At 47.8% G+C, this 27,500-nt stretch overlaps 1 protein-coding gene across 5 annotated transcripts in view; it reads left to right on the forward strand.

The window, feature by feature from the left end:
* Positions 1–27,500, forward strand: part of nlgn2a (neuroligin 2a) — a 151,347-nt gene that overhangs the window by 95,819 nt on the left and 28,028 nt on the right. For all 5 annotated transcript variants that reach the window (XM_068587982.1, XM_068587981.1, XM_068587987.1 and 2 more), the window contains one exon: positions 387–536. In XM_068587982.1, coding sequence (XP_068444083.1) covers positions 387–536 — 150 coding nt within the window. The remainder of the gene's footprint in view (positions 1–386; positions 537–27,500) is intronic.

Below are 27,500 nucleotides of genomic sequence, written 5' to 3' on the forward strand. Positions count from 1 at the left end.
TTCCAATGTGCAAAGTGAAATGAGGAAATTATGGAAATTCATTGCAGACATGATATATTAAGAGCCAGCGGCCATTTGTTATCTGTTGGTTGCGCGCAGGATGTTCCTCAGACTCCAGCTATTCTCTTTGCAGACGTTAATGTACAGTAACTCCTCGCGTCCCACTGGGGAGTTATTCTTCTTTTTAACCAGTAAATTGACCTTTTCGTCGTCCCGGAGCATCTTTTCTCTGAAATGCAGAGCGTCTGCAGGGAGCAGCTCTGGTGCAGAAGTGTGTCTGCAACTTGTTCGTTGTGTTAACCTCCAACACAATGTGTGACCAGGCAGAAGATGAGAGCTTCAAACACACTTCTGAACCCTCTTTTCTCCTCCTCGTGTGTGTGCAGACATCCGGGACCGCAGGAAGAAGCCGGTGATGCTGTTCATCCACGGCGGCTCCTACATGGAAGGCACCGGAAACATGTTCGACGCCAGCGTCCTGGCCGCCTACGGCAACGTGATCGTGGTGACCATGAACTACCGGCTCGGCGTGCTCGGTAAGTCCCGCCCCCCCTCATCCCTCCAGCGCACAACGCTGCTGTGGCGAATATTACGCTCCTCACCCTCAACGCCATCCCACCCATCACACACACACACACACACACACACACGCGTGTGCCAGTCGATTCCTCCCGGCCGACTCGTCTTGATTAAGTCTTTGATGGATGACCTCGATGCGAGTCATCGATGTATCGACAACGCGTGCGGCCGTGGATCATGAGCGCTCGCTCCGGTATGGATCTTCCTCTCTGATTATTCCGTCTGAACACTGATTACGTGTTTACACTCAACGCAAAGGGTTTTAATGAAAGGCCCTTCAGTGAGGTCACGGCCCTGAAGCTTTCTGAAGATTACGCAGTTGTGTGTTCCAGTGACCTCGATATCATCCGAACAAACAAAACCTTTGTGTGTGAAATGTTGATGTTTCTTCCATGTTTTAAAGAGCCTGATGTCAAATCGACCCCGATGATGCGCACACGATGTGTACAGGACATTGCAAACATATCATCATGTTCAGTTGATGTTGATGACCTTGAATCAGGTCAAATTGACCTTAAAGGTAACAGGAGGGTTCAACCGTTTCTAAAGAAAGAGCGCAGCGTTCATGTGTCATTAATATTGTCACTCAAACAGGAAGTAGTGAGTTCGGTTCAAAGTACTTTATTTGCCGTCAAAGCGTTTTTTCTTCCAGAAGATCTGATCAGATTTCTGCTCTTGTGACTAAACTCCTCATCATCTTTTTATCAGGATTATAATTGAAAATTGTTCACAGATGAGGAGATAAATTATTACAGATCTGTATGAGTGAAAGTGTAAGTAACTCAACGTGTGCTGAAGTGAGAAACTCTTTGCCAATCAATTTATTTGCTGTCCTGTTTTGTTGTACGGCCATTACGGTGCTTTTATTTTGAAGGCGAGAAATACGGTCGGAACGCGCCGTTTTAACGGCTAAAATTAAGTTTTTAACGGTTAATTCTGAATGTATGAGAAACAGTTTCGCTCTCCCCTGAAGAGGAACAAGCTCTTTTGTTTTTATCAGGAATAAAACACATTTAAAAACCGTCAGTTGAAGTCCAAGATGATAATAGTGTATTGTAATAGTTCTAATGAGCAATTCTTCAAGCTCCAAGGTGAGAACTTTCCCCACGATCTCAAGACCGGCAGCGAGAGTTCACAACCTCTTGCTCAACATAGATTCATGGTCTTGCTCCACCTTTGACCTTCTCTCCACGTGACTCTGTTATTTATTCGGCGAGTGAACCCCCGCGCCGCCGCCTCCGGTGAGCAACTCTCCGGTCGAGGCCTTTACGAGAACACAGAGACGGGCACAAGCATGCAAATCAGATACCGATCTGGCATTTTTACTGACACGGAAGCGCACCTCGCGATCCTTCATCTTTACGCCCTCGCCCCGCCGCCTCCAGACGTATAACTCAGCCCACAGAAGAAGAAAGATAAGGACGCCTTCGCGGCGTGTTTCGGTGGGTTGTGATGGCGTTTTACGGGCCCGAGAGCGGGAGGTCGGCTGAGGTCGTGCGAGGCCACAGCCGGCGTTCGTGAGGAGAAAGAAAAGCGTCGCCTTGGCTCTCCGGCACGAACTCCTCATCCTTTCTCCTGAAAACACACTCGAGTTCTCCTCCTTTGTTACTCACCGCTCTGCCTCGCTCTACTGAGACCGAGTCATTTAGCTTGGAGAGGAGGAACATGCCTCTGAGGAGGCAGGCGCTAACTAAAGGAAACTAAGTGCATGAGATATTTCATTAGCCGAGGAGAGAGCCGCTGGAAGCTCTTTGAAATCATCTGCGCCGCGTTTGTTTTCTTTCTTTTTTTCCAGAAGACGTTTCTCTTGTTGTTCTCTGCGAGACGCGCGCCGCATTCACAAAGATCCGCTTTTTTTCTTCTTCTGCTTTTTCATTTGCCTGCAATTACCTGAAGTGTTTCAATTCTGAAAGTCTATCTAAGATGTGACTATTATCAAAGATCGTTTCAAGTTGCCAGGAAGCCGGCGTGTGACCGCAGGGCGTTTCTCTGCTGTTGAGGAGTCGAAGGATCTTTTTATTTTTAGTTCTTCGGGCCGATCAGCCCCGTCTGTAAAAGATAGCATCGTTCCCGTCGTGCTAACCGCTAACACCAGGGAGCGCGGCGGCGTCCCTCAAAAGGAGGCCGTTTGCCTTTTGAACCCTTTGCCTTCCTCCAGCTGCTAGCGTGACAGCGATGAGCGCTAACAGCTGACGTGCTCTTTGTCGTCCTTCACAGTGATCCTCTTGGGGGGGAAGTGGTGGAGCGACTGCAGTCAGTGTTGCACACGAGATGTCATGACTTCCAGAGCTGCTGCTAGTTATTTACTGGCGGCTGCACTGGTTTCTCCTCCGTCAGCGAGCTTCACTCGATGTCCCAGGTTAGCCCGTTTCATTTGGAATAGAAAACACACACACGTGTTTTTCTTCTGCAACCAGGGAATTGATATCGACGTTTGTCTACACCGAGTGGTTTAATATTCCTTGTTCACCTGTCAGGTGACCTGTGTTTCCCACGCACATCCCATGTGGAGGAAATGCTTTGATAAGAACAGGAAGTTCCCTTTGGACGCCGTGTTTGCGTCGCTATCAGACCGGCTCGTGATCTGATCCGGTTGACGGTTCCAAACATTTGCTTCATTATAAGTCTGTATTCAACAAAATCATCTTTAAACGTTGAGTCTCTTCGAGCTGTTGGTGGCCAAAGATAATCCTGACGGGAAGGGACTCAAGTGAGCGGATTAATAGCAAGAGTTTAGTTTCTGAAGGAAGATAAAGTGAGTCTGCTTCCCTCCCAAGGTTTTCACTGACTTTGATTAAACCCAGAAAGAGGATAACGCTGGAGTAGTACATTATCTACGACTGTGACGACGTCGCTGGATGTGCACGAGGTAGGACTGGATCTCTTTCTTCTCTTCCCACGTGTCTCTCTCTCTCTCCTCGCTCGTCCGCTGGCATCAAGGAGAAAGCAAATTGAGAGGGAGACTTCGGTCATTTGTATGCAAAGAGAACGCCGCCGCTCTCTCCCAAACAAATATGAGAGCCATCCAGTGCAATTTGGCCATGATTAGGAGAGATGTGAGTAATCTTTCGCACCGTGCGTCCTATGTTGATGGATGGCATTTCACTTTGACAGAGAGAGACGGCGGCCCGGGTGGGAGGCTGCGCTCACAAATGCACATTTGTGTGTGTTTTTTAGTTGTGTTGTGCGTGGAGCGCGTGGAGCTGCGTGCGTTCATGCATATCAATGTCTGCCGGGCGTCCACGCCGCCAGGGTTCCCACTGTGTTTGTGTTCCTGCTCCAGCAGTCCGACACGCTGATTTGGAACGGCAACGCGGGGATTTATTGACACGGCGGCTCGACGCGGTCATGAAATGCAAACCCGATGCCGCGTGCTCGCCAGACAGAAACGCTCATCTTCAGTCTCCGCGGGCGTTAGAGATGTTTGCCGGGTTGATTGTTGTGGTCGTTGTGCGTTGGCTCCAGTCGGCAGTACAAAGGTTTGCAGAGCGTTCCACAAGTTACTGTGAAGGTTGCAAAGTGTTTCCATTTAGTGAGGTGTTTAATAATCCTGAAGTGATTACAGCTGGAGGGGATTTGAACGCACGGCTGCTTATTAAAACGTAAAGCTGCTATTTTAAAAACCGGTCTGGCTAATGCTGTTTTCAGGGGGAAGTAACAGATGGGAATGGAGAAAAAAAGTTCTGCCTCTGGACTTTAAATCTGGAATTGTAATCGCGTACTCTCCCCTTAAGTGAGGCTGTACTAGCAAAGCAAGCGAGGAAGACGATGGTGGACATGTGAGCTCAGAAGTCTGAAGACAAGACCAGTGTCTTCACAAAGGGAAAGCTGAGCGAAAGCCTGCTGTGATTGGCTGCATGCCAAACCTCTCCAAAAGCATTTTATTCTCTAGATCTGGTCCCAGAAAATATTTAATGCATCTTCAAAGACACAGAACTGTGTTGTGTTGGTGGAGAGGAGGTGAGTAGTTAAACCAGCCACAGGCGGAGGAAGGAGCGTCCTCATGGAGCGCCAGACCTTTCAGTTTGCTGTCCAAGCAGTTGAACCTCAGGCAAATTGAGGCTAAGACCCCCGTTAAAAAAGAAAAATTCAAGTCGCAGCATCTTCTCAAAGTGAGCTGAACGCCATGAGGCCTGAACGCAGCAGCGACTGTGTCCTTTAGCACAAACAGCTCCAAGAATCACGGCTCCGCTTGGCTTCTTCTTCTTGCTTTAATCAAACGTGAAACTATTTCATGGTGTATTCAGTCGCTGTAGTAGGTTAGTAGACTGTGTATTGTTCATGTGAGAGCGTTTGAGACGACAGAAATCAAGCCCTCCAAGACGGGACGTGCGTCAACGAGGAAATAACTCAACCTTTTCTTTCTTTCCGTCCTCGCGGCTGATTGAGAGACGTGATCTTTTCGCTCCTTGTCGCCGGCTGACGGCCGTATTCAACAGCCGGCGCTACGCTAACGCTAACCGCCGTGGAGTCACTACAAGTCACATTCTGCCCAGTTCAACGAGCACTGAGCGTCTTCGCTTGACCTTGCCTCGGCCGCCATTGCTGCAAAGGCATGCTTACAGTACATACGTCACCTTCGCCCACAGAGAGCTCCTTCACCTCCTCCCTCACGAGGCCAGCGTCTAGGTGGGAGAGCAGGAGATGAAAGGAAGACGATATGCATTCATTCAGACATTAACGATGATGATGAGAGCAGAGAGGTGGAACAGGACAGAGCTTACGGCGCTTTTTTCTGTTGTTTTTTTTGGAGCTGCAACTCTTATGTCGACGTACTGCATGCAGCATGGGCTGGCCGACACACACACACACACACACAGTAGGGTGAGAGATTTTGAGAGATGAGAGACGTGACAGTGGGAGAGAGATAAGAGAGATGGGGCAGGGGGGAGGAGAGAGGGGGAGATAGAGGAGGGACTGCGTTTGCCTGTGATGCTAAAAATAAAACCTGCAGAGCCACTTTTCAGTGTGCAGCAGAGCAGACAGATTCATCTAGAGCACAATTATATATGTATGCTCCAACAATGCTGTGTGCCCACGTGCGTGCAGCGGATATGGCATCGTTATCGGTGCACACACACACACACACACACACACACACACAGTGTTGTGCTTCGGACAAAGTCCTCCTTAAAACGGTTCCGCCTCACACTTTTGTTAATGTGTAAAACTTTGGGATTCAGGGAGTGTGGAGGTGAAAAATGTCTGCTCAACACTTTGCCTGTGTGTGTGTGTGTGTGTGTGTGTGTGTGTGTGTGTGTGTGTGTGTGTGTGTGTGTGTGTGTGTGTGTGTGTGTGTGATTCCACGACCAGACACCGAAGTGAAACCTGACCTGACAGGACCATAGAAGATATTAAGACACACACCTCTCCCAAACGCTTGCATACACACACACACACACACACACACACACACACACACACACTGTTCTCAGTCTCCATAGCAACCTCCGGCGGAATTGATGAGCAAAGTCCTCTTGACTCTGTGAGGGGAGAAAAAAAGGGGACTGTGGTGTCTTAAGTTTGTGTGTGTGTGTGTATATAAATGTGTGTGTGTGTGTGTGTGTGTATATATGTGTGTGTGTGTGTGTGTGTGTGTGTGTGTGTGTGTGTGTGCCAGGTGGTATAGCGCGTGTGTGACTTTGAGAAAGAGGGCATGCTGGTCCACGATTATCTGAGAGGGGGATTAGCACCTCAGCTGGCCAATATCGCACACGGACGCACAAACGCACAATCGCAGACTGACACACATCCCCGTGGGCAGGTGACACGCCCCGCCGCAACAACACGCGTGTCGACACAGCGGACACGTGTCCAGGCAGCGCTCACAGCTCTCCTCTTGACGTCTCGGCCTTCACACTCTCTCACCTGACATGCTGATACTTCCTTGTTTCCTCTCCTCCTCTCCTCCTCTCCTCTCCTCTCCTCCCTCTTCCTATGGATTCACACCTTCCGCAGCGTGCAGACCACAGCTGCATATTGTGCCAGTATTGACCTCCTTCTTACAAGGAGAGTATTCCCAGCATGGATGATTATATATATATATATATATATATATATATATATATATATATATATATATATATATATATATATATATATATATATATATATATATAATGTGAGAACCCCTCTGATCCTTCACACACAGGCTCTGTACATCCAGTATTCATGTCAGCCGTGGTTCAACTCGTTGATTGCATCAGATGAGCCGCCTCTTCAGCGAACTACATCCTGGCGTTTTTTTTTTTTTTTTTGTCGACTGCGGCTCTCTGTCGTACGGATCCGTGGAAACGGGAACAAGCGACGTGAAGCGATCCAGTTGCTTTTGGGTCTGAAGGACCGTCCGTGCTGGATCACTGCGTCGTGAGGATCTACTTCAGGGGAAACCTGCAGGACAACCAGACCGTACAGGAAGCTTTAGGAGGAACATTAGCCTCAAGTTGCATCACCTTAACCTTCTGGAGTTTTAAGTCCCAGCATGCCCCACTCAGACCACCTTTTGGCATACAATACGTGATTCTGATTTTTGAACCGAACGACACAGTTTCTTTGACAGAAACTCCTTCCTAACAGGACAAGACTTTGTTTTATTGTGATTGTTGTTGCAGGTTCTGATTCTTTAGGTCCTAATCTTTCCATAAAGGTCTTATTGACGCTCCAGGAGGCTTTTTTAGTGAATCTGGCTCATATCATGCTGGATGTTCATAGTTACCATCAAAATATCTTTTAAAAGTGATTTTTTTATGCAGATATTCATTTTTCTAAGACTTTGCTGAACAAATACAATAAACACAAGTATTGTAATTAATTTGGGGTTCCTACAACAACTCAAACAGGGAAAAACACTCAAACGGGTAAGTCGCGTGTCAGACGGCAGCGTCTTCCTTCTTTTACATCATGCAAGCAGTTTGTAGATGAAGACAAATCAACGCACGTGTACGTGATGTCCTGTGGTCTTTAAAAGCTGAGTTATGGGGCGGGTTATGCTGATGTATGTTTCACGTGTCAAACAATCAGCTGTGTAAGTGAGGAACCATGGGCTGGTAATAGCCAGGGATGGATCATCATTACGGGGAGATGACAGCCGTTTGAATCATCACGCGGCGCTCTGGGGCTAAGTGGGAGACTCACTTCTCCCTCGAGGGATACCAGAGTTGTTTGGGGACACAACGGCGTCCCAAACACCTTCTACGCTGCAACGGACGGGGCTGTTAGTGAGAGTGCACACAAAGGAAAGCGGCCTGTGCTAAGCTAACGCTCTCTATGCATGCGGCCAACACACGTGCATTGAAGCAACACGTGTCATCAGGATGCTTCGTCCATTAGTTCCACTCTCTGAGATAAACAGGAGGCATCGCAAGTTCAGTTTTGGCCGTCCCTCACTTTGCCTGCGTGCTTATTCTTTAGCGTCAGCTTTCTTGGGTGATTTACTACGTTTCCCAAAGCCATTCGTAATAATCCTGAGAGAGCGGCTGTGAAGTTGATGCTGTCGAAAGGAGCGGCCGGCATGCCGCTTTGCCAGTTGAGTAAATTGAGAGCTTTTCCATGTCCCTCCCTGGGAAAGCGCTCCTCATTGTGTGGCTTTATTACTTCCTGGTCTGCCGGGGCTGCTGTCGCTGTGTTTGACTCCCCTGCAGCAGATTTCTACCTGTGAATATCACTGCCATCCGAGTGCAGGAAATACAAAAGTGTGGAAACTCTTTATGCACATTGATGAGTGGCAGTGATGCCATTTTCTCATATCGATTAAACGAAGCGCTGCCAACCAATTATTTTAGCCCGAAGGTAGCTCCTGCGGTGAAGAACTGTTAAGAAGGCACTTCAATTCAACAGTCTCGGCCAGTAAGTTTATACATGCTCATTTATTTATTTTGTTCAGGTCAATACAAAAGCAAAAACATTCCAGAATTGGCAGAAAAACAACTGACTCTGACAAAAGTATTGAAGCAAATAACTAAAGACTGGTGCATTGCAAGACCCCTTCAACCAGTCTATGCAGAAAAACACAACGTATGTTGATGTGTTGTAATGTGCATTAGTATATGATGTCTGTTTCTTTATTATTACCACTTTAAAGGCATCTACATGACAAAACGGCACCACATTGTATTGTTTATGTAGTACAACCAACATGTCCTGACGCTGCGCTTCAGTGTACCAGCTTCAGCTTAAAAGTTAAAGCTATTTGCAAAGTAACGACAGAGTACTTACTGTGAAAGAGCAGCTGCAGTACTTAGTAGTCATAACAATGAAAAGGTAAGCGATTAAAGCGCATCCTCTTAATGAGGCGCAACAACCTTTAGGATTCATCTAACAATGTTCTGGAACAACAAGGTGTAGATATAGATAGACGAGTATAGATACCTAGCTTGGCAGCGGAGGGAAACATTCCAGTGGGATTGCTGGATTCAGCACCATGGACAGAGTCCTGGATTCAGCACCATGGACACAGTCCTGGATTCAGCACCATGGACAGAGTCCTGGATTCAGCACCATGGACAGAGTCCTGGATTCAGCACCATGGACAGAGTCCTGGATTCAGCACCATGGACAGAGTCCTGGATTCAGCACTATGGACAGAGTCCTGGATTCAGCACCATGGACAGAGTCCTGGATTCAGAGCCATGGACAGAGTCCTGGATTCAGAGCCATGGACAGAGTCCTGGATTCAGCACCATGGACAGAGTCCTGGATTCAGCACCATGGACACAGAGTCCTGGATTCAGCACCATGGACACAGAGTCCTGGATTCAGAACCATGGACAGAGTCCTGGATTCAGCACCATGGACAGAGTCCTGGATTCAGCACCATGGACAGAGTCCTGGATTCAGCGCCATGGACAGAGTCCTGGATTCAGAACCATGGACAGAGTCCTGGATTCAGCGCCATGGACACAGAGTCCTGGATTCAGAACCATGGACAGAGTCCTGGATTCAGCACCATGGACAGAGTCCTGGATTCAGCACCATGGACAGAGTCCTGGATTCAGCACCATGGACAGAGTCCTGGATTCAGCACCATGGACAGAGACAAAGATAGCATATAAAGCAGATCTAATAGTTTCTGTGACTTTTACAATACGCTGATGTTTTTTTTTGCTCAACACACCGTAGACACAGCCAACGGTCAAGTGTCTTACTCAAAGGACACATCAGCACAGCTGGGGCTCAAACCACCGACCCTCTGACTGAAACACTGGAGTAATAACCACTGAGCCACAATCAACTTCCTGTTTGTTTCCTGGAACACGCCCGGCGCTGCCGCCTGCTCTCGACCGCCAGGCGAGGCGCAGCTCATTCCTCCTTTAACGGCTGGAGGTTTCCACCACGATGTAACGTGCCGAGTTGTCACATCTCGATGGTTCCAGTAACACCGGATCATCCTGGAGCTCCAGCTGCAGGACCCCGTGGTCCTTCTCCCCGAGGAGGAGGCTCTGTGCTGGGAGCAGCGTGACGCATCCACCACACACAGCTCCACCACCTCCACCACGCCATCAACCCATCAGGGCTGCCTCACACTGCACCTGGGGCTGGGAGCATGTGTGTGTGTGCACTTCATTACCCATGTCGGATGTTCAACACACACAGAGCAACACACACACACACACACAGGCAATATGAATGATAATAACAGTCATTTGCATTATAGAGAGGTTGAGGTCAAGGACGGGACCGCCTGGTGTCGACCTGCATGGTCGGCCAGGGCACCTGTGATTGACAGGAGGGAAAGCACGGTAATGTCAGAGGCGACAGGACATCTGACACAAGCAAACACACACACACACACACACACACACACACACACACTGTTGCATGTGCGCCCGCATAATAAAATGAGACAGCGGAGGGCCGAGGGAGAGGAGGAGTCGGCCAAAGGAAAAGTGAGGAGAGTAGCGAGCGAAATAGAGTTCACTCATCCGAGCAGTTCACTCTTCTCCACACACGCACGCACACACACACACACGCACGCACACACACGCACACACACACACACACACACACACACACACATGCCAAACACAAGCTGGCCGTAGTAACTCACTGGCCCAGTAACAGATGCTGCGAGCAGAGAGAGAGCCAGGCTACACCTGCTCTCCTCCGCCGCTCCACCTCTCGGCCTGGACGCTTTCCGAGCCGCGTCCCATTCCACCTCTTCTCCTCCACCTGGTTTCCTCCGCGCTAAGAGAAAGCTACACTGCCATTAACACACACACACACACACACACACACACACACACACACACACACACACACAGGGAAAGACCGCATAAGGGTAAAACAGTCTTCATGTGTTTCCCTCTTCACACATTTCTGCATGTGTGTTGATGAGTTCCAGTTCAAGCTGTCAATCCTAATTTTGGTAAACTCCAGAGCACCTAACAGACTTTCATTTTCAACCTGGAACAACACCTGTCCTGTCCGCTGAAAACCTGGAGCGTGGTTCTCCAAGGTTGCTAATGTGTGTGGAAGTGCGTTTGCACATATTCCTCATCTCAGCCCATTAAATATTGTATGCACATGTGTTGGTTTAAGGGGATGGTAATGATATGGGACATGAATATGTACAAGGTGGGGGAAGTGTGTGTGTGTGTGTGTGTGTGTGTGTGTGTGTTCTCCACCTGTGCTACTCCAGCTCTCCTCCTCTAATCACGGACGGAGCAGCGTAGGCATCTCTTTAGGAAGCTGCTGAAGCTAATTATCCAATTAAGCGGCCCACGCCGGCCGGGGGGAAGCGACCCCTTTGCCAATCAGCGGGGTCCGTTACGCCGACCTGAAGGGAAGGTTAGATCTCTGCCGCGTGCCGTTCCTCCACACCCGGCACTGCGGAAACGAAGATGTGCTGATGCTGAGGATGATGGAAGTGTCTTTGTACAGTCGGGCGCGGCGTGGGCGCGCGCAGACGCGCCGGGTGCAGTTCAAGATTCATTTGGAAATCTCTGCAATCCGTTGAGCTTTGAATGCGGCAGATGGTGCCTCTAAAGTGCTGCCACAACAAGCTCCTGTGTCAAAAAAACATACCTTTTTTTATTCATTTTTCTGGAACAACGCACCAAATGAACGACTGTTCGAAATTGTTGCGCGAAAAACCTCGTCGCCGCCCGACGATTACCACGAACATCGACTGCGAACGAGAGTTATTACAAGCTTTCATTTCAGTTAAGTAGATGTTTTATGCTTGAACATCGCCCGGGACGTGCCCACACACGGTCTGAGGGAGTGTGTTTGTGATCCGCGCGCGTGCATTAGCATGCATTAGCGTACATCAGCGTGCATTAGCCTGCACGCATGGCCCTCTTTGGCAAATTTACGGCCTGTCCTGCGCCGCCACGCTGGCCTTTTGTCAATGTTTGTACATACGAGAGGCCGGCCGTGAGAGTTGAATTAGTAATGAACACAGTTCTAAAGCCACTTTGTCCTCGGTGTGTGTTTACGCTCAAAGCTTGAAAAAGCAGCAGACGAAACCCTGCAACAACAAATTGACCGCTCGCTAAACCCCATCTCCCCAACAGTGATTGTCTCATCAGCTCAGGAGGCGTAACGAGGCACAGCGGACCCGTTGAGGATTTCCTCAATGCCAAAGCGGTGTGCAGCACTACTGTGTCTCCAGAAGCAAGAATACAAGGAGGAAAAGTGCTATAAAACTGTTATTTATTAGCTCTATCGTACGGGACGAGCAGCCTCGCCCTGAACTTCAAAAACAACGGATAAAAAAACATGGATGGGATGTTGACCTTTTGCAGCAGAAATGCAGTTTTAGCCTCGGCCATGATGCCTGGAATCACGCGTGGTCGCCTGCAAGAGCGTCTCTAAAGGTTGACTCCGTCTTGGTTCTCAGCGCTGCTGCATGTTCACCCCTGAGCTCTGCCAGGGACGCTTTCATTCAGTCTAAAGGCCGTGGAAGCTGTGAAGAGAGCAGCATGAGCAGCAGAAAAAGAAGAACTCTATGTCTTTAAGTGGACGCTTCATTTAGCAGAGCTTACGTCGCCATCAGACAGCCCTTTTCAGGACAAATAAACACAAATATTTTAATAGGGTGAAGGAAAATAGCATTTTAACGCAAAGGAATACAACGAGGAGCTGAACAGGATGACAGGAAGACCTGAAAACAAAACAATGATAATTATGGAGCCCAGAATAAGGGCTGCTCATACAGGACGCAGCTGGAAGGCAACTCGCTGCGCCGCAGCGGCGGTTTGACTTAATAGTGTACCGACTCGCAGCGTGACAGAAACTGCGGCTCTCAGGGCCAATAACTGATTATTAAACTTGACGAATGTTTGGCTATGAAAGCTGAGAATGTGCCTTGTGCGTGTCTTAAAGAACCCGAGCCATATTTGAGTGAATATATATATATATATATATTTTTATATATATATATATATACATCCCCCGCTCGCTTCCACATCCTCAGCCGTCCGCCGGGACACAGCGGAAAGTCGTCTGTAATGTATTCTCGCCTGCAGCTATGTGACCATCCATATACAATGCTGTCTGAAGCATTAGTGCTACGGCACCCTGGGGTCTCACCCACAAGAAGACCGTGTGATGTACGAGGCGGTGACTCCCACGCCATGCAGCAGCGCCGCTCTCTGTCGGCGCGGCCCTGATTAAAGGACGAGCCCGCCACACAGATACTCGGAGCTGCAGCGCCAACACGAGTGTTTGCATACGTGTTCTCCACCGTGTCGGCGCTTTGATCTGTGCCACACTCGGTTAGCGCTCCAGAGCCTCTTTCCTCCCACGACCATGCAGGAGAATTGATATGGTTTCTGTGGTCTGAGAGTGTTTTCTGAACACATATTGGCCCTCAGAACCTCTTAATGTTGCTCACAAAGCGTGTCTTTGTGTCTGTGGGTCTGATGTCCATCGTCATCTGTTCCTTATTCCCAACTACGTCTTGAGAGAACACAGAAAGGATTTTTAAAAAAGTATATAAATCAACATTCAGTGCTACTGTCTCTCCTGTGCATGCCCACATGTGTAGAAGTGGAGATGCTTCCACATGAACAAAGTGTTGACTCGTCGTGTTTCTGTGAGGATCAAGCGGCGCGTGTTGCCTCACACATGTAAACAGGAGACGTCTGCGTGACTTTGCGGAAATTATCTGGCTCCAAGTGTGCTTAGAGCAGATGTGAGTGGTGGAAAAAAGCAAATTGGAATTGGCACTTGATCTGACAACTTGGCGGCGTCCCGTCCTCACTGTGAGGCGCTGAACTGGGCCGAATATGGGAATAAAATGAGGGAATTTGTTTATTATTTATTCCTCCGTTTTTTTTCTTCTTCTACCTTCCTGGTCTGCAGATGTCAGCATATCCTCAAAATGCTGCTTCCTGTTTGCTTTTGGCCACTAATAGGAGACCAGGCATCTAACCGCCGGCCTTCATTTTCAAAACAGCTTCAGCTGCAAGTCCGTTCACTCAGAAGCAGGAAGCAGGAAGTGCACGGCACATGCAGAACCGCCATGAAGCATTCATGCGCCGCATGGGGCACGTTTTGCTTCCTTACACTCGCCGCTTACTACACACTTCAATAATGCATTTGATACTCCATCGATAATGTATGACTTGAATGTGGCTGATGTGAAAATACTCCAAGGAGCCCTTACACCTCCGACATTATTCATTTACCGTGTGTGTGTGTGTGTGTGCACGTGTGTGTGTGTGTGTGTGTGTGTGTTCACGTCGATGCTCCAAGAACATCTGGGCTCCCAAACTAAGAGTAGGATCACGTCTCGTTCTACATCACAATGTGACGGATTTCCTGGCAGAATTGTGTTCATGTGAGGAAGAATAGCTCCTCTATCTTCCTCTTCCTCTTCTGTGAGGAGCTCCACCAGGAATTCCTTCTATTCCAAGCTTCAGTCAGCCCAACCACACCTTTTATTCCAGCAGCCAGCCTCCCTCCTCCACCTCCTCCTCCTCCTTTTGTTCTCTTTTCCTCCGTGTGACTTCACACCGCTCTATCTTCCTCGCTGTGTCTGTTCCTCTACATCAGCCATCCCTTTATCCATTTCTTCTCCTCTCTCAAATAAACAAAACACATTTTCCAGATAAGTGGTTGCAAAAAAGAGAAAATTAAATTACCACTTCAGTCGTTAGTTATAATTTAGGAAAAGAAACAAGTTGTTTTTGTTGTTATCGGCCCATGAATACCAGATTGGAGTTGAAATATTCAACGAGCATTACCCGCGATTGTTTTCTAATTTCCTTTTACTTCTAATGAGTCCTCGTCCTCTCGGGCCATGGAGCGCTCAGCTGTTTCACCCAAAGTTAGGAAAGTTAGAAAAGTTAACTCCATGTTGACTTTTGGATGGAAAATTTAGCTTGAAAAATATCACCGAACTTAGTTCTGTAGGAGGTTCTGTTGGATGTTGTGTAACCGACAACCACCAATTGTAGCTCGACGCCCGACTCGGGCTAGCGCTAGCTGGCTACAGCGGGGAGCTAGCAGCAGCGCTAACTTGCTACAGTGGGGAGCTAGCAGCAGGCTAGCTTGCTGCAGCAGGGAGCTAGCAGCAGGGAGCTAGCAGCAGGCTAGCTTGCTGCAGCGGTGACCCCCACACAAGCTAGGAGCGGCTTGTAACCCGACCTTTACGGCTGATCCGTTGAGACGAGCCCGGCCTACTTCCTCATCCGTCCATCCTTCTGTCTGCTCTGTGGTATCCAGAGCCAGAGAGGTCAGAGGTCAAAGCTCAAAGAGAAGCTCAAAGCGAAGCCTCCTCCTCTCTCTCTCAGTGTGCCATCCCTCCTTCATCCCCATCCTCCATCGCTCCATGCCCTCTCTTCCTCAGCAGTGAGGGTCAGGCCAGTTCAGAGCGTCAGGATGAGCAGTCAGCTCCCGTTATGACAGCCTGTCCAAGCGAATACACCTTCCTCCCCTCTCCTCCTCTTCCTCAACTCAGCTCCCCTCAACTCTGTGCCCTTCCTGATCCGTCCCTCGCTCTCCACGCTGCCATCTCGCCCTCCTGCCCTCTCCGGCGTCCTCTTCCTCTTCCATCTCGTGCTCCCATCCAGCCGTTGTCATCTCCTCTTCCTCCCTGTAGCCCCACGTCGGCCCTCCCATCCATCACCGGCTCTCCCTGTCCTCTCTCGTTGCCATGCATATGTCTCACCCCCTAATAGCTGTCCTTGTGTCTCCGTCTCTATCAGTTCATCTGTCTCCTCCTCTCTCCTCTTGCGCCCCACACACACACACACACACACACACACACACACCAAAGCATCACCCATACTCTGTCCCTCATCCGTCACTCTCTTCATCTTTTTTTTTCATCCTCCATTTCTTTTCTGTTTTTCTACTTTTTCCTAATGAAAAGATCCGTTGCTTCTGGACCGTGGGGATCGTTCATCTTCATTTGCTCGCGTTACAAGCGGTCCGTCTGTTCATTAATCTTTAGCACTCGCCCTGTCTTCCTCCCTCTAATCTATCATCTATCTGCCTCTCTATATGTAGCTCCTCCGAACTTCAAACCACTCCGTCTCGTTCCCGTCTGAAATGTGTTGCTCATCCTGTACGTGTTTACTTGCAGGTACACAGCAACACTAATGTTTTCCACCAGTGTTTAGACTCCAGCAGTTACTGATGAGAAACAGAAGCAGCTTCAGTCAGCATCAGCCCGCGCTCAATTATATTCAATAAAGAGAAAGCTTCTACGTTGAATTGAGCTTAATTCAATTTACTTTGCAACATATTCCCAATGAAGGTGTTGAGTTTTCTCACTGGGCGTTTAATGCCATCAATCAGGAACATACTGTACTAACTGTGTTTCTTATCACTAACTACATTAACAATGACAGCAGAGTGGTTGTTGGTTACCTTTTCCTCAGTGGGAACTCACGTCGTGAAAGTTTTCTTGTATTTCTCCTTGTAATGACATCACTGACTCCTTGGAAATGAAACTATATATTCATGTTAAGATGCTTTTTCACTTTCAATGTCTCTGTCATGTCCGTCCCTGAAAGCGTGGCGTCACCTGCAGGTCTGAGCCTCCACCCACTGAGTCCTTCAAACAAAGAAACTGCTTGTGAAGAGGGCGAAGGGCTGAGGCGTGCACGGATGTGTGAGGCAGGAGTTGCTCAGCGGGCGTTCAACTTCTATTCTTAGAAACATTTCTGACACGGATCAGTCCCGACCGGGCGACTCCGAGGTTCAGGGCCGATTGAAAGCAGAAGATGTTTCCATCCCGTGTGATACAGATTGTTGTACACGTGGGTGGAAATGTCCCTATAAGCATAAATAGTCAGTTAGTGGAGTTTATAGCTCAAAAGAACACGTGTGAAGTGCGGTGTCTTACATATGTAGCTTTGGTCAAGAGGCGGTTAGCTTGGGATGAACTTGTAGAACGTTTCTTTCTTCTGTGGAATAAAGAAATAACAAATAATGTGTTAGTTAGTGTCGCGGTCCTCAAACATTTTACAATAACTGAAATATTGTTTTACTAACTGAGGACATGATTGCATTTGTTGGCAATTTATAGCAATTAAAGGTTGCATTTCATATCAGAATATTGAATAGATAATGTGTTTGTATAACTTTCAGGAATTATGCATGACTAATGTGTTTTTTAATGAACATTTATATAAATATATGCCGTACCCCGTGCAGTATTTCAAAGTATTTCCATTTGAGAAACACTGAAAGAGAAGTTTGGAGCTGCATGTGTGTCTTCATGCTAAGCTAAGTTAGCCTTTCGGCACCAGGTTCTCATCTTACTCCTATAAGCATATTGCCCAAAATTACAAAGTGATTGATTTAATTTCTGCGTGGATCAGAAGTCACTGACAGAAAATTAGAGCAAGAATCAAAACGCTTCTTCTCTGCAAACGGAAAACACAGAATTCATCAGAACTGATGCAGCATCTTTCAGGTCGTTCTTCCAGGTTGAAATCTTTTGCTCGGGTGTGCACACAGGGGATGTCAGACTCTATGATTGGATGTTTTGCACCAAAATGCATTTTGGAGGTTGTATGAAAGATTTCTATCAATTATCAAATGAGCAGATCTTTCATGTTCTCTCTGTCTCTGAAAGCGCTTCGGCTATGATCGCTGTCACCTTTCATCGTCTAATTCACAGAATGTAAAAGGACTTTTATTCCCAGAATAAATTCACCTCTTTACTGCCATGCACCAGGTCCTACCTGCCATTCCCCTTTAAAGTGATAGCAATGCAGAGGTGGCATTGTTACCTGACCTCTGACCTCTGACCTCTTGTTGGCCAGGGCAAGAAGAAAGAGTTTCAGAAGATGAATCAATAACGCATCACATTATGATCGTAATCATGCTAATTGGTGTCTTCTGCAGCCACCATGGAGGCCAGTGCTGCTGTTATCTTTCCAGTTGCATTAGTTTGCACACCAGCATTAGCAAATGTCACATTTACCCCCTCGTTTAAATTAACGCTGAACATAAGTGCTGACACTGTTAATTTTTCTATCTTGTGTTAGCATTAGCAGAGTTTTCCCTCTTCATTACTTTGAATTAGCCGTTAGCATCCGTCTGGACAGTGCTAGGTTTCCCCCCTTCGTTGGTTTGCATTAGCGGTTAGCGAGGACCGTACTAAGGTTTCCCTAGTCATCTCCCATTAGCAGCTGTTTAGCCCCAGCGTTCCCTTCCCATTACTGTGACTGACAGTGCAGCCGGGTGGAGGAGAACCAAGCAATCAGAGGACGACACACCACTGCACATTTCACTCTGCCCATGCATCCAACACACACACACACACACACACACACACACACACACACACACCAAGCTGATGATTCACACATACTCAGGCTGGAATAGCTGGCTAATGACATATAGAGTACACAATGAATCAGCTGGACAGTAAATCTCATGCCGTTCTTCACAGCTACTACAAACTGGCAGACGCGTGCGTGCGCACACAATGACGCACACAATGACGCACGGGATCAATGCCAATCAATGGAGATGGGGTGTGATCCCACAGGAGACAATAATATGTCTTACCCAGTATTTCTGGGTCATGGATCTGGTCTCCATATCCTGATCTAGTGGCTGCGAGATTGAGTCCCTGTTTGACTTTGTCTCATATTCATCTTGTTCAGGGTTTTGGTTGTTGAGCTGGATTTGTTGGTTTTGTGTTTTACTGCAACGAAACATGAATTCAAACCTGACATGCTCGTTACAAGAAGACCTTCTACTCATTACCCTACACATGATTTAACTCATGATCAATGTGTTTATTATGTTCTGAGAAAGTGAAATCAATCCAATACTGGATTGATTTCACTATCACACATCTTGTTGGCATTGCTTTGTTGACTATCTTTTAACGACGATAAGACGTAACATCCTCTGTGCTCAGTACATGATTAATAGCATCTTCTAGCATCGAACACTTACACTAGACCAATATGAACTCTGGTGTTCCAGATTGGTCCAAAGGTGGAACTTGTGGAAGGACACAAGTGTGGTGTGTGCCTGTGACTCTGAAGCTCATCTAAATGTCACAAGTTCTACAACATGATCTGCTCTTGAGCTGAGGTACAGACCCCCTACCCCTGGGGATGAATTACATAGTTTAACGTGAACTAATATTTTACTGACGATTGTTATCCACCAATATTCAGTGAAATATTGGTGGATTCTAGGTCTACGAGGTTCCTTTCATCAGCCCAGACTGCTATCCCGGTGATTTACGAGTTGTCTGAAGTCTGTCTCGCGTCGTATCCCAAATAGTCATACGCCTCGCCAAACAGAGAACGTTTCTCAAGGCAAGTTTCTGCAACTTTGAATGCATTGATCGAGGATGTGGACGAACTGCGGCGCTTCCAAGAAGCTTGGGTCAATGTTGCTCAACGGTCCTTGAGGGTTGCAAGACGTGAGAGATCACGCTGGGAAGGGATGAAGACATCTCGGGTGGAGAGGAAGCCGGAGAGAGAAGGGGGCATCGCGGTGAGTTATCAATGAGAGTGATTGGTTGAGATGAAAGAGAGCCGATGAGCGACGGCAGTGACTGGAGGAGAGTTGGAGAGTATATGTGCAGTACGAGAGTTGACGAGAAGGGATAGGACGAATCAAGCAAGCGAAAGGGACACCAATCAACACCTCCTGATTGCCTCAGCCGCCCCAGTGGAAGCATCGATCTGTGGGGAAGAAGGGGAGGAGGATGGAAAGATAACCGCTCCAGACACTCGTCAAAGAATACAAAGGTGTGTCATATCTTCAACCGGCCACTCGGGGGAACGAGCCGAGGAGGCGCTTGATGTTCAGCCTGGTTGAATTGCCGTTGACTTGACGGTGTGAATGCTGCAGACACGTCCTCGCCAATCTGTCCACCCATCAATCACTCAACTTCTGTGTATGTAACTCATTACCTGAACCAAAAACAATTCAAAGCAGTAATGTGGAGGGATGGGGGGAATGATTGCATGTTTGCCAGCAAAGACAGAGCTTTTCCTCCAGGGAATGGAGAGTGTGTAGCTTTTCTCTCTGACAACAAAATAAAGCTCAAAATAAAACGACACGGTCCTGTACGTTGTTAGTTTTTTCTTGTCAAATTCGCCCTTAATGGTTTGAGACACTCCAAACACTAGCACCTAGCAATGCCCCTTTTCTTTCATTATCTATTTAGGCTACTGTCTATTTGTTTGACATAGTTTTGAGCACCAACCACAGGATGTTTGCCCTCACACTTTGTACGGATGAGCTGTCGGCGCTCAACCCGACAGCTGTAACGTTAGAGCAAAGCAGGACAATCCATTGGGGCAACGCATGCTGCAACACAAGCTCAACACTCTCCAGCAACATCCAGTGTCCTGGCGTCCTTTATCTTTCCCCATAAATGTGCTTTTTGGTCTTTGTTCAGATCGGGTGAAGCTCTGGTCAGACAGCCACGGCCAGAACAAGCTTCTCCTCCATCTTCTACAGCTTCTGAAAAGGGCTGCACAGAAAACGACACTGGCTGCAAAACCTCCTGCCATACGCTCGCTCCCCAATGGGAAATATCATAAAGAGACACTCAGACAGAAACGCTGCATGGACACAGACCTGCTGGGGTTTTGTTTGGTGCAGTTAGAGAAGACTTGGTAGGGATGATAGAACAATCTATCTTCAAGTTGAGATGGTCTGGCACCGCCAAGCTCCGTGGACCTCGTGGCGAGATTGTTTGTTGCCCTTTTCCGAGGTCGAGTAACTTTTAAGGCAACTCTGGTTATAGGTTTGTAAATTCCTGCATTGCATAAAGTCTTCACTCTCAACCGCGATCGTTCAGAAAGCTTCGCATCGAAACTATCCATATCGACAGCGGTGCGAATAAGTGACAGTCGCAGCACTTTTCCAATCACAGGGTTGAGTAGAGCATTCGATTGTTGTATTAGGTTATGTAAGCTGTTTCATTGAGCTTTACGTTTAGAGAGAGGCTCTGAGGGAATTTGCCTCTGGTGAACAGGAACTCAGAGTATATGTCTCGGCTTTTACTGTAGGAGGTAAGAACAAAGCGATCGGGCCGGCTTTGTCGGGTTTGAAAAGAGTAATGGAGTTTGCCGTCTTGGGGTTGCTGAACACCGCCGTGTCGGTTCTGAATACGTCTGCTCCACACCGTCTGAGTTGATGCTCATATCCAATGTGTGAGAGCTCAGAAACATCCACCTCGTTCTTCTTGTTTTTCTGTGTGAAACCACCCTTCAACAACAACAGGTTGAGAATATATGTTGACGTGCAAATGAATCGCACAAAGAGCATCTCCAGCGGTGTGTTAACGGCCGCAACGCCGAGGAATGTGAGGAAAGAAGTTTGCCTCTTTCCTTCAAAGGACACAGACATGCCTACAAGTGTTTCTTAATCAAAGTTCAGTCATCCATACCAAGAGTGGGTGCAATAAAGAGGAAAGATTGACCCAATTATGTGTACCTGCTTATTACCTTGTCACGGCATCACAGAGCGGCTGCGTCTCCCACTCATCTCGTCTCCATCCCGAACCTCTGGCTCGTTGTTCGGACCCGTGATTTGTAATCACCACGACGAGGCCGCGGCGTGAACTAAACCCGGCCATGTTCAGCTGACCCGAACGCGGCGGAAATCAATGTCCTCCGCCCTCTCGCTGACGTTCCTTCCTCCGCTCTTCCCATCACCTCCGTCATCCCTTCCCAAGGTCACTAATGAATCACCAGCCGCTCTTAATTCAAATCCTCCGGCAAAAGGCGCCTCTCCGGCTTCAATAGCTCACCGCCGCTCGCCGTTGAGCGCGAAGGCGCCGGAGTCAGAGAAATGGAAGGTTGCTTTATTGTTTTGTTTTCTCCTTGCTGGTATTTGGTAAATACAGACGAAGGCGAGGAAGGAAGTGACCGAGAAGTCAGAAGGCAGCGTGTTGGCCTTGAAGAGGAGGATGAAGAGGTGCGTTCGCAGGAAAAAGACTCACCAGAAGGCGGTTTCTCACATTTAATAGCTTGATGAAGTCAAATGAAACACCTTCGCTCGTGGTGGTAATGAACCGCTGTTCTTGTCTTGACATGTGTGTGTTTCATGCATCGTGGCGTCTCCATCCTCATGAACACGATATCTCGCCTTCAGGGAACGTCATCAACTTTGGCACAAACATCCACTTGGACTCGAGGACAAACTGATTAGATTTTTGGTGGTTAAAGGTCAAGTTAATAAGCCATAACTTAAGAATTCATATTATGCTAATTTGGACAATTTCTCGCAAGCGTCTAATAGGATGAAATGATGGAGGGATGACATTTTGAACAGACAACGTGGAAAACTGCAACTTGCCTGGTTGGTGGAGGCGGTAATTCCAGTTAGTATTTGCATAAAGAAAAATGCTGATATATTTCATAAGGCACCTTTATTAACATATATCATTTCCTTCTATAACCTTTCAGAATAAAGATGTCAGCGCTTTAGAGGTAGAAACGCAGCTTGAGACCATCTGAGAAGTTACCACAGCCGACATAAAGGCATCTTAAACATGTACATGAAGCAGAAACCACCACAAGTAACAAGGCAATCAATATGAAGTCAGAAGTTAACCCCAAATTAATTCCAATACTTGTGTTTATTAAATGTATTTGTTCAGCAAAGTCTTGAAAAAAAATGTATATCTGCAACAAAAAAAAATCACTTTTAAAAGATATGTTGATGGTAACTATGAACATCCAGCATGATATGAGCCAGATTAACTAAAAAAGCCTCCTGGAGCGTCAATAAGACACCTTTATGGAAAGATTAGGACCTAAAGAATCAGAACCTGCAACAACAATCACAATAAAACAAAGTCTTGTCCTGTTAGGAAGGAGTTTCAGTCAAGAAACTGTGTCGTTCGGTTCAAAAATGGAAAGATTATGTATTTTAAGCCAACAGATTGTCTGAATGGGGCATGCTGGGACTTAAAATGGGATTTTCACACGGTTTCCAAAAGGTTAAACGTAACCTGAAATAGATCCCTGGTCTTGAAATGGCTCTCATCGAGTAAAGGTGTCAAAATCCTGATTCAGCACATCTGTTAACATGCAGCAAGTCAAATATAGCTAAATAATATAATTTGGGGTTATTCATCCGTACACCATCCACTCACAAGCAGAGAATAGATATGTGATGTGCTTTTCTGCCTGTGGACAGGAAGGAAGAATAGCTGTTACCACAGTAACAACTAATGGATCATCATAAACTCAATAGAGCCTTCAGGTCTTCAGCCACTTAGTCCTCTGAAAGGCTTTCAGGAGGACGTTGATTCATGACGCTCTGTCCATCACACCAGCCTGTAGGTCCCATTCTACAGCATTAGGAAGATGTATATAATTAGCACATAATCATACCCCCCCCCCCCCCCCCCCCCCCTCCAAACGATGAGCTAATTGAGGAAACACGTCCTGTCCTGAGAACATGAAGAAGAAGGAAACACTTCTTTACAGACCAGAGACTCCAGTTGGAGAAGAAAGTTGAGTCTGTGTGACCTCACTGCACGAGACCTTCACACAGCAGAGGACAGTTTCATCAGCCTGTGTGTGTGAGTGTGTGTGTGTGTGTGTGTGTGTGTGTGTGTGTGTGTGTGTGTGTGCGTGTGTGTGTGTGTGTAAATGTTAATGATAGAAAATGGAAGGGGTGGCTAAATGTCAATTGTGCACATGTATGTGTGTGTGTGAGAATTTTAATTTTCATTATTGCACACCCCTCCCTCCCTCTCTCTCTCTCTCTCTCTCTCTCTCTCTCTCTCTCTCTCTCTCTCTCTCTCTCTCTAGCTGTCGCTCTCGCTCGCCCGCTGTCTGTCTTCGATGCTCTTCGCTTTTGCAATTATAACCTCCATTAATTATGAATCGGGCTCCGGATGAGCCGGAGCCGGAGCCGTGGTTCCGGCCGGCGGCCGAGAGAGCCGGTCGACTCCTGAGCTGTTGACGCCGCCTCCGGGGGCGCCGCCTTTTTATAATTTCACATTTATTAATTCAGGTCGCTATACCGGTTGGAGCGAGGAGGCGGAGGAAGAGGAAGAGGAGGAGGAGGAGGAGGGCATGCTGGAGGGATGCAGGAGGGGGAGACCGAGGCACACAGCTATAATTATCCCACATTATTAGTAATGATAATAATATTGCTGAGCGAGTGGGATTTGTTTGCCCCTCGGCCTCGGCCCACTGCTTCATTTCGGAGCGATGAATTAATAAGAAACGTTCCTCGAGCTGGGCTGAGTGGCGTTTGCCACTCGCTCGCCGCTTCCTCTCGTGTTCCTCCAGGTGGCTCGTTCACCGGCAGAGAGGCTTTCAGGGAAGGGAGGAGAGGAAAAGAGGTGTAATCAGCCAAATTGAGGCAAAGCGCTGTTCTTTGTCCTCCTCAATTCACCAATGACGAGCAGCCTGCATCCTGACATTTTGCCCGTGTGTGTGTGTGTGTGTGTGTGTTCCTCGACAAGGTGCCTCATAATCACACCTGTCGGCGTGTCATCACCATACGGCGACACGAGATCGCCACAAGTCAAGCAGTGACTCCTCTCAGAGCCTTTCAGAGATGTTCATCACAGGGGGACCCTTTTATATCAGGTCACAAGGTCAAACAATCCATTTAGGTATCAAATTAAACATAAAAATCAGGGCTACAATAATATATAATCCTCATGTCTAACCTCTAAACCTCTCAAGCAATAAATAGGATTAAGGGTGAGGGTTTAAGGTTAGAGTGAGCGCTTCACCCGAGCGTCAATAAGACACCTTTATGGAAAGATTAGGACTTAAAGAATCAGAACCTGCAACAAGAATCACAATAAAACAAAGTATTGTCCTGTTAGGAAGAAGTTTCAGTCAAAAAACTGTGATGTTTTGTTAAAAAATGGACAAATATTACATATTTTACGTCAAAAGATTGTCTGAATGGGGCATGCTGGGACTTAAAATGGGCGTGGGAGGATTTACGAGAAGGTTGAAGGGTTCCTGTCTCGTCCCCACGAGGTCGGAGCCGGTGGTCGTTTTGGAGCGCTGAAAAGAGAAAAGAAACGGCGACGGCTTTGACGTTAACATTTCCCCCGAGTTGGCGAAGGAAAGAGCCTTTTGAGGCCAGAATGTTTCCCTAATGAAGTCCAGTCGAACGCCCCGTTACACTCAGAGAGCGAGATGTTTTTCTCCGCGTCTGGAAACACTTTGTTTTGCCGACCAAACGTTCTCGTCCCGACTGATCTCGGCTGTGAAGCCGATGAAGCGTCTCCTTAATGAGGCGCCGCTGTGTTTGTGCCTCTTACCGGCGACGCCCCCTCTCCCAGTTCTAGCAGGTCGCCTCGTTAACCGCCACGCTCTCTTCATTTCACTTAGCCCGCTCGCGTCCTCGTCTCTTGATCGCCTCCTCTCCGCCTCGCCCGGCTCTCGAGGCCGACCGCGCTGTTACGCGTTTTTGTTGTTAACGAAAACAAAAACGCCTGAGAATCCTTGGAACCCCCCACCGGCCTCCGCTGACCGATCGGCCGCTCAGATCGGGCGGACAAGTGGAGTCGACGAAAGCAATTAGCGCGTCGAGGAGGCTGGCGTCCCTTCGGTTCCCTCGTTAGAGCTCCATCTGCCAGCGCCGAGCCGTCCTTTCTCTTCCAGGGAGTCCGTCTGCACACGTTTCTGCTCGTCGGCTCCAAAAGATAATGAGATTTCTTCATTTCTTCGTCAGCTATCGCCATGACCCCGTCGCTGGGAACTCTTGACTTGTCGGGTTCATTGCAGCGATGAGAAGAAGTACCAAGAGTCAAGTTCCTCATTGTAAAATCCTCCATAAAAGAGCAGGTCCGTCTGAGGCTTTCAAAAGGCAACACCCACTCAGATGTTCACAAAAAGAAGAGAGCGCGGTTGTTAAGGTGGTTATTAAAGTAAGCTAATCAAGGACGTTAGCGCTGGCGCTAGCTGGGTGAATGTTTGAGAGAGGGTCGGGGGTCACAAGATGAATCTGAAGGGTCATGAGAGGATTAATGGGGGAGAAAGAAGACAAAGCTCAGTTCTGTTACACAAAATAGTTTCCTTTTTCTCTCGTAATTGCCTCTTTGAGCCTGGAACGGTTATTTAAATGGGTCCGTGTGAGAGCTTTAAAGGGGAATCGTCTCTGCTGGTGCAGCCGCTGAGGACTCAGAGACGTCTTCACCGAGACGAGGAGCCCAGCGAGAGCCGCGAGCCGTGAAATGTTGAGAACCGCTGGTTTAATGTTCGCTCTTCAAAGCTTCGAGGATCACGTTTGAATGTTGCTTTCATGAACAGGAAAAAAGCTGCACTTTTAATTTCACAGTGAAAACTAAAACTTAATTCATGACATGAAAGTGAAAACAGGTTTGCAGAAGCGTTGGCTCGACGCGCGTAGATCCTCACATGATCAGTAAGATGAAGGAGTCGATGGCTGGAGGTCGATCGTCGTGTGAAGACACACACTGTGAAGATGCACACACTAAACAGGGCGTTAATATTTAATGCAAACAGCTTCCTCGCGTTCCTTCGTCATTCATCGATCACTTTGTAGAGATCTATTTCCTCTTCGCCACTCGGTTCTTGTTGTTGTTGTTGTTGTTTATCAGCGTCACTAAATGAGTGCTGTATTTTCCACCACCACCAGCACACACACACACACACACACACACACACACACTCACGTTGCTCAGCGTGTGATCTTCTCTGTGCTGTAACTCAAGCCCGGACACAATAACAATTAGCAAGTCTGGCGGCGCATCGACTGCCTCCGCCGGCGAGAAAACCCCGATGGAAAGCGATCCATACGGCGAGGTCATCGCCGCTCTCGCCGCAGTGTTTCATCCTGACCCGCCGTGGACGAGGCCCGCTTAGCGGGTGTTGGGCTACGAGCTATCGTTAGCATCTTTATCACCTGCGGCGGATAGCCGTCGCGGTGCGGGACAATCTCAACTGAACATCCCCCCCCTGATCTTTTCACCGACGGGGTCACGCCGAGCATAACCCTTCCACACACCGGAAATCATTTTGTAGGCAGGAAATGAAAAACATATCATCCATCAAGCCGAGGCATCATTTTTAGCTCGTACTTGTGCGCCTGCTGCGTGTTATTCAGAGTCAAACTGCACGCTCCGTAATGCAGAGGTTATCTAAATAAGGTTGACGCAGTGTAATCCCATGAAACATGCCAGTCAAAGTCATGTTATCAGCGCTGACGTGCCGTCCGCCCGGCGCCTAATCCTGCGAACGCGCTAATGGAAATGTGGACGTACGGCGTATCGGTGCAAACTCCCCAAGGAAAACAACAGTATTAGGATGGCTTAATGCTCTCATCGCTCTCTGCAACCACACATGAGCAGACTCACGCGTACACAACCTCCGGTCCTGGTCGGAAAGGGATATTATTTCATGGAAGCGTGCTTTTTCCGCTCTTATCGGCCGTTCCACAGACACCCTGTTTGCCCTGCGAGGAAAACAATGAGCGCACAAAGCCTTTTGTTGGGACGCGGATCCAGCTTTCCACCCAAAAATAAAAACCCA

Source organism: Clinocottus analis, unplaced genomic scaffold, assembly GCF_023055335.1.
Source record: "Clinocottus analis isolate CAN_PGR_092001 unplaced genomic scaffold, fCliAna1.0.p SCAF_21, whole genome shotgun sequence".
In the NCBI taxonomy this organism is placed as follows: domain Eukaryota; kingdom Metazoa; phylum Chordata; class Actinopteri; order Perciformes; family Cottidae; genus Clinocottus; species Clinocottus analis.